The 11,511-nt window shown below is 53.8% G+C and overlaps 2 protein-coding genes across 10 annotated transcripts in view; both read left to right on the top strand.

Moving 5' to 3' along the window:
• The window catches only part of Znf775 (zinc finger protein 775), a 25,640-nt gene extending 19,518 nt beyond the window's left edge, over positions 1-6,122 (top strand). The window contains exon 6 of the mRNA XM_052721890.1: positions 6,009-6,122. The gene's annotated coding sequence lies outside the window, so the exon portion shown is untranslated. The remainder of the gene's footprint in view (positions 1-6,008) is intronic.
• The window catches only part of LOC128099958 (zinc finger and SCAN domain-containing protein 2), a 14,126-nt gene extending 3,302 nt beyond the window's left edge, over positions 1-10,824 (top strand). The window contains exons 1-4 of one of the 9 annotated variants that reach the window (XM_052721898.1): positions 3,804-3,948; positions 6,009-6,882; positions 7,036-7,172; positions 8,654-10,824. In XM_052721898.1, the coding sequence (XP_052577858.1) occupies positions 6,037-6,648 (612 nt within the window). In that variant the 5' untranslated portion in view covers positions 3,804-3,948; positions 6,009-6,036 and the 3' untranslated portion in view covers positions 6,649-6,882; positions 7,036-7,172; positions 8,654-10,824. The other 8 variants (XM_052721896.1, XM_052721897.1, XM_052721899.1 and 5 more) reach the window with 8 other exon arrangements.
• Positions 10,825-11,511: the final 687 nt, after the last annotated feature.

Genomic DNA, 11,511 nt, shown 5'->3' on the forward strand with positions numbered 1-11,511 from the left:
AAGTGTCCTAGGTGATCTCTGTGCTACAGCACTTTCTGCAGTGATGAAATGTGTGTCGTCCAATATCATAGTCACTGGCCACATGTGGCTCTAAACACTTAAGCCTGGAGGCTGGGGATGTAGCTCATCGATTAGATGTCAGTGCTTCCCTACCATGCACAAAGCCCTGGGTTCTGTCCCCAGAACCCCATAGAATTAGCCACCATGGACACAGCTGTTAATCTCTGCACTTGGGAGGTGGAGGCAGGAGGATCTTGAGGATCAGAAGCTCAAGGTCATCCTTGTCTACATGGAAAGTTTGAGGCTAGCTTGGGCTACAGGAGACCCTTCTCAAAAACAAAAAACAAACATCCACACATGTATACCGATTGCTGAATTTTAACTTGAATTTTATATAACAGCTACATGGGGCAATAATGTACCCTAGTAATGATGATTCTATAGGCAAAAAGCTAGAAGCCTTGCCTTCTCCCACCCTTTCTCCACTCTTCCTTACCCACGGCTCAAATCTAGAAAAACGATGGGGTTTTGCTGTTGTTAATCAAGGATGGAGTTACAGCTGTGGGGCTGAAGCTTTGGGCCTTGGTGGGCGAAGAACAAGGAAAGCACTCACTAGGAGGTTGCCTTTATTATAATTCTAATAAGCTCCGTGTGTGGCTACTGGAAGAGTATGTGCACTGTGGAGAAAGAAGGAAAGAATTTTCCCTGTTGAGCTCAGTTTCTATGAGGAACTGTGTTCCTCAGTTTTTCTGTTGCTGTGAAAGTACCTGAGGACACCAAAGGCTGCAGTCCTGTCCTAAGGGTGTGCGTGGCTGGGTGTCAGTCCATGCAGTCCTGTCCTAAGGGTGTGGGTGGCTGGGTGTCAGTCCATGCAGTCCTGTCCTAAGGGTGTGCGTGGCTGGGTTTCAGTCCATGCTTTGCTGGCTCCATCTCTTTAGGCCTGAGGTGAGACAGAATATCATGTGGCAGTGTCTGGCAAAGGAGGGCTGCTCACCGAAAGGCAGCCAGGAAGCACAGAGACGGGGGGGCGGGTCATTTCTGGGCACCCCCTCCCACCCAAGGAAGAGCCTACTTCCTCCAACTAGGCGCCATCTCCAACATTGCAAAATCCTCCCAATACTGCCATCGCTGTCATTGTGTGAATCCATCAGTGGATTAATCTTTGAGCTCTGGAAGGGAGGGGCACATTGTATCTAAATGGTAGAATGGCCGGAATGAACCAGTTCCTCACATTCAGCAGATCTGCCATGTGTTTGTTTGGCTGAACCGATGTTTTTGGCCCTGTCTTGGATTTTAATTGTGAAGAAAGAACTTTGGAACAGATGACACCTCACAACTAGAGCCCTCCGTCTACATTCAGGCCTCTGCAGCCCCTCACACCCCTCTAACATGTAGCCAGATCAGTCGTTTTCCTCATTTTCACCTTGTCCCTATGGCTGCCCATGGAGACGTGAGATGTACCATGTAGACATGCATTATTCACTGAATAGACATTGAAAAAGACTCACAAATGCTGGACTCTTGCGGGAACACAAATGCTAAAAACACAGTCCCTGCTCTTGGAAATTCACAACCTGATGGGGACGACACAAGTGTGTCAAATTCCAAATTGAAATCAGCACCAGGCCTTTGGGTGAGAGAGAGACCATGGCCTGATATCTGGGGACAGAAAGTATATGAAATGGGAAGAGACAGTAGTGACTCGGCCGGAGTTCAGCCTTCGTCCCTGTCATTCCCTTCCTAGGGTTTTAAATGGCACCCCTGCCCCCCATTCCTGCCCACAGCCGTGTTTTCTTCCTCTGTACTTACACAGCTTACCTAGAAAATGCCACTGAGAGCATGGCACTGTCCTGCCATATAGTATTGTATTTGCTTTGGAAAACCTTGGGCTTCCCTGAGTGTCCCCCTTTCTCCTGTGGCCTGCTGAAGAGATGAAACTCAGTTGACAGCTCCCCTTGGTCTTCCCTGAGTGTCCCCCTTTCTCCTGTGGCCTGCTGAAGAGATGAAACTCTTGGCTGTCGAACTTGGTTTGTTTCTTTGTTTGCCCGAGACCAGCTGCTCTTCATGTACCTCGGGTTATCTGTCTTAGTCTTCAGCCTGCTCCTCACAGAAGACAAGAAGGGGTCCAGGATCCAGCCCCACCCAGCTGATGCAGCCTTTTGCAACTTGGCTACAGGGCCACTGCAGGCTTGCACTCACTTACCTGGCAGAGGACAGGATAGGAACGCTTGGGGTCTGGTTTCCTTTCTCATGGACTGGCTCCCACGTACCCCCTTCTTCTCTGCAATGCTGCTGAGCACCCCACATTGTAAACCACTAGGACAAGTGTGACCTTGTCTTTGATTTGATGTCACCTCTTTGATAGTCTCTGACCCACTTTACAAAGAAAGAGAAGAACCGAAGTTGCCAGCGCTGAGCTATCCTTAGAGAAGCCAATAGTTGTGACAAGGGACCTCTGGCTGACAGAAGGTCTGGACCTGCCATCAGTGTAGAACATGACCTGGTGGACAAGTCAAGTTACCAACCCCCTTTCCCTCATGTCAGATGGCAATGTCACTGCTTAGCCTGCCTCACTGACCACAGGAATGGGGAGTGGGGCTGGTTGTGGTGAGGTGGGTCATCCAGAATGAGTCAAGCTGGGCCTGCCTGACGCACTGGTCCTAAGTAAACTGAGAGGTAGGCGTGACTTGCAGTTCTCGCGTCCCAAACAAGAGGGTGTTTTTAGATCCTCAGTCCTCTGGAGGAATTCTGCAAACGCACTGGACACTTGTAGAGATGAAGCAGGGAGGACCCTCACAGTATCCAAGTTTCCCAACGCCCATGATGCACCGTTTTCCTACTTAACTGCCAGTCCTAGAAGCTGCTAGAATAAGCTCTACTTGCTTCTGGGAAGCCCGCTTTCTCTGGCAACTACCGAGGGGCCACAGAGAAAGTCTATCAGTTATTTCTCTGGTGACTATAACCTTGAAATCACTCTCCCCACAGGCTTGTTTCCTCATCAATTGTGAACTCTAAGGCCCTTTCCTGTGTGATCTTTGTTACTTTAAAAGTTGTGGGTGCTGGAGGAAGCTACCTTGTGTTTTGTTTTAAATCTCTTCCTATCTATAAATACTAATAATAACTTATTATCCCATTTCATAGATGCCAATTGTTATTGGAAGTTCCCATGAGATAATACATGAGTAACAGTGGTATAGAAAGCCAAGGTTATGGACAGGCAAGCTGTATTATTAAAGGACAGTGGGAAACTGCAATTTAGTGCTGCCCCTCAAACCTGCTGCTTCTCTGGGTGCATTCATTCATTCATTCATTCATTCATTCATTCATTTGAGACAGAGCCTCACTATATAGCACTGGCTGGTATGGAACTCAGTATGTAGACAAAGCTGGCCTCGAATTCCAGAGATCCACTTGTCTCTAGTGCTGGGATTAAAGGCGTGCACCACGCCTGACTTCTCTGGGGGTTAGAAGCTGCGCTTTGGGGAGACAACTCTGGCTTGATCACAATAGACTCAGCAGAGACTTTTCAGCACTGCCCACACCCACACCCACCGGGCATTTCTCCCTTCTCGCCCCTTGGGAATGTCTTGCTGCTCCCAGAGACTCAGCCTGCTTCTCAGGAGCTGGGGCAGGTCAGGCGCCTGGCTAGGCTGCTTCTGCCTAGGAACGATGAAGATCAAGATCGCGCTCCTCCGGAAGGGGGGCTGGCTGGGGGCGCGGGTGTTGGGCCACTAGGGTGACCCCTCCTCTCGGCAAAGCGGGCCCCAGAATCTGGACTCTCTTCTTCCCCGGGCAGGCGCAGCGTTGTGGCCTCCCTTTCCCCCCCACCCCGCCAGCCAGGTTGTTGGTGAGTTAGACCTCCCAGCCTCACGGGGCTGCTGTGCGGCTGCGGCAACGCTGGCGACTGCGGCGCTGCAGCAGAGACGAAGGCTCCAGAGGCGGCGCCACGTGAGTCTCTGGCCAGGGCCCCAGACTGGGAGGGAGATTACCGTATTTATCGAGGCCAGTGCGGGACCCTTGGGGGCGGGTCACTGCGGGCCTGCTACCGTATTTGCCCGGAGCCATGCAGCCCTTTCTGGGAGTGTCTGTGCCAAGACTTAATTACTTGTTTACTCGGGGTCTCGCGGTCCCGTGGGGGGCGCTGCGGGCACGGGGGTGGGTGGATTGCATGCGTTCCTCCAGGAGCTGGGGCTGGCAGCCCGGCAGGGTGGGCTGCGGCAGCTGGGTGGTAGCCTGTGTCTCTTCCTAGGGGTGGGGTTGATACACAGCTTATCACATTTCTCCAGGGTCGCTCGGACCCCTGGAATTAGCAGGGCTGTGAGAGGGAGTCGTGCCGGGTGGGGTGAGCTCTTGAGATTAATGCAGCGGTTTGACTGCGGGAGGCTTTTCGGCTGTATGGGGGCGGGGAAGAAGGGGCGCAGCGCTGCGGGAGACTTAACTGTGTTTTCCTTGGGCTGCCCAGACAGAGGGAAAAGCTGCTGCAGACTGCAGACGGGGAGCAGGTTGGGCTGTGAGTGTGGCACCTGATGGAGGAACTCGGGGGAGGGAGGCAAAACCATGGCCCTGGACCCTCTGGGCCTGGTCAGAGGTCTAGTAGAGAAAGAGGGGAGGTTGCCCAGCGACCAGGCTCATGCTGGCCAAGGAGACTCTAATGGTCTATCTTTGCAAATGCCAGCGCAGCTATCTGGGGAGGGATTGTGGGTGGAGGCATGACAATGGGTCCTAGTCCCTTTCTCCAGGGTGAGTGCCAGTTCCACCCAGGCTTGGAGGTAGGGGAAGACAGAGGGTGTCTCTCAGACCCCACCCTGCAGGTAGATTGACTGAGGCTAGAAGTGTGAAGACCTTCAGGGAGGTTTGAGGGAAACCCTGAACAAGCTTCTCGGATGGAGGGGGTGAGTGAAGTGGGTCCCAGTGCCCTACATGGCATGGGAGTGGAGGCAAGACACCGTGCGCTATAGGAGCAGTGGCCCTTTGAGAAAGGATGGGTTTGTGGTGGCTGAGGTGTTGGTAGGTGTGCATGCGTGTGCGTGCGTGCGTGTGTTCGTGCCTGTGTGCATGCCTGCGTATGTGTGTGAAGGGGTGTTTTGCTGCTGAGCAGCTCATATATCCAAATGTTTTTAACAGTGAGTCAGGAGACTTAGGGCCTAGGCCTGGCTCACCTTGCTGCGTGACCTTGGACAAGTATGTTGGTTGCACACAGCCTCCATGATTCCATTTACAAACCTGGGTTCAGCAGGGCTGCTCTGCCCCTTATTCAAGGATGTTGTGAGGGCGGTGGGAAACTATTTCAGAATGATAGTTGAGTGGCCTGGGAAGACAATCTTTAAAGCAGGCCTGCAGGGAGCCCAGTGCTGGGCATGTTTGTTGAGTGAGTGTGGTTGGTGCTCAGCCTTTGGACCAGACCTGGCTCCTTGGGAGCTCTTGCTTTGGTTCAGTGACCTGCAACTTTTCAAGTGTAGGATTCATCTTGTTAGACAGACGGGCTACCTTTAATGTTTAACCCGGGGAGGTCACTTTCAGGTTTATGGGGGTTTATTTTGCTTCCTGCTTTAAGCCACTGGTGACCTTCCTTCCTGCAGGTTTCAGGTCGCCTTCTGTCCTTGGGTATCTGAATGGAGAAGCTGCTCCTGGGAATTGCCCGACAGTATTTAGCCCATGCGTTGTGTGTTGCAGGCACAGGGCTCGGTGTGTCTTTTAACAGAAGGTAGCTCTCTGTTCTTGAGGTGCTGGGTTGGAGTTAGAGGTAGCATGGCCACCCTATCCCAAGGTGATGATGAAGGGCACAGGGTTGGGCAGCAGACTGCAAGGGGATGCTGGAGAGGCCAGGGAAGTCTTCTAGGAGGTAATTGGTCTTGAGAAAAGCCCAGGACGACGGGCTGTGAGGAAATGAAACAAAGCTGTAGATGGGCAAACGCTGGGGTTTGTTGGAAGTGAGTGATTCAAAAGGCTGGAGAATGGCTGATCCGTGGGGTCTTCCTTGATCCCTCTCTCTGCTTCTGCTTCTCTAGGGGCTGGTGACTGCATCTGGAAGTGCCCATGACAGAGCTGGTGTCCTCCAGGGAAGGGTCTCCTACGGGGGACGGGGAGGAGGGTCTGGGGGACGACCAAGGCCTGGTTATCCACCACCCGGCAGAGGAACAGCCCCACCGCTGCCCACTGTGCGGCCAGACCTTCTCCCAGCAGCCCAGCCTGGTGCGGCACCAGAAGGCGCACGTAGGGGCGGGTCGCACCGCCGCCTTCGTGTGTCCCGAGTGCGGCAAGGCCTTCAGCGTCAAACACAACCTGGAGGTGCACCAGCGCACACACACCGGCGAGCGGCCCTTCCCTTGCGCCGAGTGCGGCCGCTGCTTCAGCCTCAAGCAGAACCTGCTCACGCACCAGCGCATCCACAGCGGCGAGAAGCCGCACCAGTGCACGCAGTGCGGCCGCTGCTTCCGCGAGCCGCGCTTCCTGCTCAACCACCAGCGCACACACGCGCGCATGCCCACGCCACACCCGCGTCGTCCCGGTGTCTTCGGGGAGCGGCGACCCTACTTCTGCCCACGCTGCGGCAAGAGCTTCGCGCGTGAGGGCTCGCTCAAGACCCACCAGCGCAGCCATGGCCATGGGCCTGAGGGCCAGGCAGCCCATTTAGGACGTGTGCTATGACCCGTGGGAGGCCTGCCACCATCAGCTGCCTCCGATCCAGGAGCCACATCCAGGGGTGCTGAGTTGCCCCCTCTCTGGATGGGCTCATGGGAGAGGGGCAGGGCCAGCTTGGGGTGTTGGAAGGGCTTGAGCCACCCCCTTTCCTTCCTCCCCCTGGACCCTTTGGCTGGCTGCATGCATCTGCTATGGGTTCTGCGTTAGTTTGCCTCCTCAATCTCCTGTGGCCTAGAGCAGGTGAGCCCCATAGCGTTGGCCAGAGTCCCCTGGGGTGTGGAGGTGGTGGGAGTGGGGGTGGGGGGTGTACAGTGTTGGCTTTCTAGGTCAGAAGTGGGTGGGCGGGCCTGTGTTGGTCTCCATGACTGTTGCTTACCTGATCTTCATTCTCAGCACGTCAGACTTGAAAGCGACTTAGAGAGGGCCGCGCTTTCCACGGCCCCTGGGCCCAAGCTCAGTCCCCAAAGCCTGCACCCACTGTCTGGTGGCCTTGAGAAGCCATTTCACTCCATGTCTCAGTTTGCATATCTGTAAGTTGGGGACGAAGATGAGAGACTTTTCTTTTTCCCTGGGGTGTTGCGAGGCTTGGCTGTTCGCAGAGGGGGAAGTCATTTGTCCAGAGAATTTTGCTCAGTAGCTCTGGGTTGTGCTCTGCTCCACTCTTGGAAGGACCCCAGGCCCAGGCACTTGGAAGCCCACACTCATGCCTGGGACCAGGCGTCAGGGTGTCTGCACAGACATGTGACCTACAGTAGGGAGGACGTCCCTGGGTCAGGAAAACGACTGGCTTCACCTGAGGGGGGTCGAAGGCCTTGCACTGCGTCCTAGAGACAGAGAATTGCTGTAGGAAGGGCAGGTGTGCAGAAGGGTGACTTCCAGATGGCAAGGGCTAAGATTTGTTCCACAAAGGACTTTGTGTTCAGGGGGGAGGGACACTAGACATTGTAATGAGTGCGGTGAGCTCAGACCTGTGGTTTAGAATGAGAGCAGAGGCCCCGGGAGCACAGAGCAGAGGCCCCGGGGGCTCAGATGGGAGAGACAAGGGTCATTCAGGGGAAGAGCGTGGAGGCCTCAGCCAGAGGACTGAGCAAGGTCACCTGGTGAGAAGGAGAAGTGGCGCCGCCTGGCGGTGGTGGCGCACACCTTTGATCCCAGCACTCAGGAGGCAGAGGCAGGTGGATCTCTGTGAGTTCGAGGCCAGCCTGGGCTACAGAGCAAGATCCAGGACAGGCACCAAAACTACACAGAGAAACCCTGTCTCAAAAAAAAAAAAAAAAAAAAAAAAAAAAAGGAATGATAAGCAGGGCTTGCTTCCGGGACCCCTGTTTACAAGTTGTCACTCTGAGGCTCTGGCCTTTTCTGCCATTTGACAAACAAGGAAATTCCAAGGTTTTCCCAAGCCTGTTCCGAATCACAGTTAATAATTAGTGCTACAGTGGGTCAAGGATGGGCTTTGTTTTGGATTTTGGACCTGAAGATCTTTCACCTTTGTTACTGAGTTGTTGAAAAGGCAGTGAGAGAACTTGGGCATGTGGGCAGGGCGTCGGTGGGTTTGACAGGTGCTGGGGACATGCTGGGGTGCTGGGGGCTCAGAGAGGGCCTCTATTCCCTGAGCCCTGCTTCCTGCTAGGCCTACACTCAGTACTGGAGACCTGTCCATTCCCTTTGCTCTCTGTTCTACCTCATTGCTGTGTGGCTCCTCTGGAATCACCAGCCTCAGCCTGAGATGCTTGGTGGTTCACAATGTATTTGGTGGTAGAAAGTCAACAAGGTCCTGGGGTAGCAGGAGCTAGTCAGTCACTCAAGTACTCAGACCCCAAATAGCCCATGTGTAAACAGGTTAATAATCTTGGCAGTATTTGTTTGGGGGATGGTGGCAAGAGGGTTGTCGTGAAGTCCCAGATAGATTCAGAGTGGGTCCTGTGAATGTGTCCATGCAGTCCAGATGGGTGTGTAGGCAGGGCCTTTGTTACTACAATGTACTGACCATGACCTCTCTTTCTGTGAACAGATACAAAGCAGACAGGACCTTGTGGCCCAGGACATGCAGGACATAGCTGGGCATGGACACTAAGAATGGAGTCCCATGGGGTCCTGGCATCCTGGCATGAGGATGTGTCTCCTCAGAAGACCTACCTCTGGAGGTGCCCTGTGTTGGTAGAGCTGGGAATTAGAGGCTGGGTCCATGCCTTTGGTGGGAGAACTCCCCAGGTCTGACTTGAGTTACAGCTGGGCAAGCCTCCTTTTGGCTTCCTGCCCCTAGATCTCCACTCACATGTGGAAACAGACAGCACCTGTGTGGAGAGCTGACCTCGCTCTTCCAGCCCTGCCCACCACTGGGTTGAAGGGCAGACAAGAAGCGACTGGTCTGCATTATCGCAGCAAGTTGATGGCAGTCCTGGCTGGAGAGGCAAAGCTTCCCTCGAGACGTGAGCAGCACCTGAGTGCTTCTGCGCCCTCTCTGAACTAGAAAGGTTCCTGCTAGGACTTTGGGGACATGTGGCCCTTTAAATTCTGATGGAGGCTGTGGACCTTCTAGAAGTCACATACTCATGTAGCTTTCAAAATACCAAGCAGTTTCAGGAGCCTTGGGACTCCAGACTAAAGACCTCAGCCCTGGGGGTTTCATCTGCCATCCCTTTCTTACTCCATCCAAGTGTCTCTCTCTCCTCCTGGTTGCCTCTTGTTGGGAATAAAGAATTCTGAGGCTGAGCCCCTTTTAGTCCATCCATCCCTTCTCCCCAGTCTAACAATACACCTGATTTGTAGGACCCAGTCTCCCTACCTCAGCATTGCCCAAGGATCCCTGGGCTTGGTCCCTTTTCCCCTTTTTGTGTCTGACAGGATGTGGGATTTTACAATGAAGCCCCCTGCTTGGCCTTGACTCTGATTTCACTGTGGAGTCTCAAGGGGAGGCTGGACTGCTGAAGGGATAGCGGAACATTTTCTCTGTGTCTGCCCCAGGGAGAAGGAATCCTGTTTCCTTTAGCCCCACGCAACCAATCAGGCCTCTTGGTTGGCCAAGATTCTCACCTGGGAAGGTGTGGGTAGAAAGGCACCAGAACCCTGCATGGGCATGTGCCCATGGGTCTAGGCAGAGGGAGAAGTCAGTGGAGGAGTTGTGTGTGTCCCCTAAGCAAGCAGGTGTACAAGTAGGGGGTGTGGGTCTTGGGCTACTGTTGGTCAAGGACTCCTGTCTTCAAATGTGAGCAGGTCAGTCAGGAGGCTGTGGATATTTCTCTTTTTCCCTAGAATGAGGAAAGGGGAGGCCTCCCTTTTCTGCTAGGGCTTGGTAGGAACCTGTGGATTCCTAACCTGGGGTCTTACTGCCTGTATCCCCTATGCAGTTTGGGTTACAGGTTCTTACTGAACCCCTATGCCTTATTCTGGGGTCACTGAGTACTAAAGCAATCTGAGAAGGGGGAGCATTCCCCAGACCCCAGGAGCTCCCATGCAGCTCTTTTCCTTGGCTAGTCTAGAGGAGCCCTCACCGTGCCCCTCAGCTAACTGCCCAGCTCGTCTCTTCCCTGCTGTAACTGTACCCTGACTTCCCCTGTACTGCCCCGAAATGTTCTTTTCCCCACCCCCAAAACCCTCCTTCTTCACCAGGGCTGAGCCTCCCAGCACCCCACCGCCATGCTCCCTCTGGACAGTACTCACGTTAACACACGGTGTCTCCCTTGAGTACTACATACTGTGTAGTCTTGTGCACGCTGCTTCTGTGTCTGTGTATACGTATACGTGCTGTGTGTGTGCGCACATGTGCACCTCAAGTCCCCAACTAGACTGTGAGCTCCCTGAGGGCAAGGGGCTGTCATTTCTTCTTCAACCCCAAGTGGGTCTAGCACAGGGCTGGGCTCCTAACTCTCAGGAAAACGCTTGTCAACTGGCTGATGGAATAAATGTTGGAGGTTGGGGGTGGTGTGGGAGCTGTGCAAGGGGAGAGTGCACGAGAGTTAACTACAGATGCATTGGGTTGGGTTGTGGGCTGGCTCCTTGGATCAATAATGGATGCTTGAGGCCTCAGGTCTTTGCATTTTGGGGGTGGTAGAAGCAGAAGGGATACCCCCCAACACACACTATGGCTACACAGGAGTGCACCTGAGTGGATGTCCAGGTTGGGTATTCCTGGAAGTCCCTGACATCTGTTGGAGCCGACTCAAATAAATGTTCTCTACAACAGTTGGTATGTGGAGCAGTCTTTGGGGGACATAGCCAGGTGGGGTAGTGGCTTCTACTCCAACCTGTATCTTAGCCCCCATCGCTTGTGGGGGAATTTCCTCCAAGGTAACATGGACTTGTGTTCAAAGTGGAATAGTAACCAAAGACTACAGGAAGCAGATCACCAGCTACAGCAGTTAGCACAGACCTCCTTGTCCAGGTAGTGACTACTATTGGAGTCTGAGTCACCCTCAGCCCACAGTGGAACAACACCTGCTCAGAAGCTTTGAGGTGATTCCCGCTGGCTCCCAAGCACTGGGCCACCAAGAAGATTTGAGTCAGGAGACTGGACTCCAGGGTGGGCATCGGGCCAGTCACATCTCTTCTGGTTGTAGTCCTAACAGTCAGCTCTCTGACTTCATAGAGCTGGGGTGAGAACAAACAAGTCAGACAGAACGGATGCAAATTCAAAGCATGTCCCTGTCCTAAGGTGGAGCCTGTCACAGACCTCATTTTCTCTAGTGCAAGTGTGTAGGGTCCGGACCCAACCATGGCTGAGGAGTACTCTAGATTCTGTCACTAGCCAAGGAGGGTCATGAGTGGGAAGTCACTCCGGGCCAGTGCCTGTGAAGCCTGGCTCTAGGGTGAGGGGATGGGGTAGAGTAGTCAGGGTTGTGTTCCCTTCACATTGCCCAAACTGAAGGCGAC

The sequence above is a fragment of the Peromyscus californicus genome, unplaced genomic scaffold (assembly GCF_007827085.1).
Source record: "Peromyscus californicus insignis strain IS unplaced genomic scaffold, ASM782708v3 Scaffold_6__1_contigs__length_162567912, whole genome shotgun sequence".
Lineage (NCBI taxonomy): Eukaryota > Metazoa > Chordata > Mammalia > Rodentia > Cricetidae > Peromyscus > Peromyscus californicus.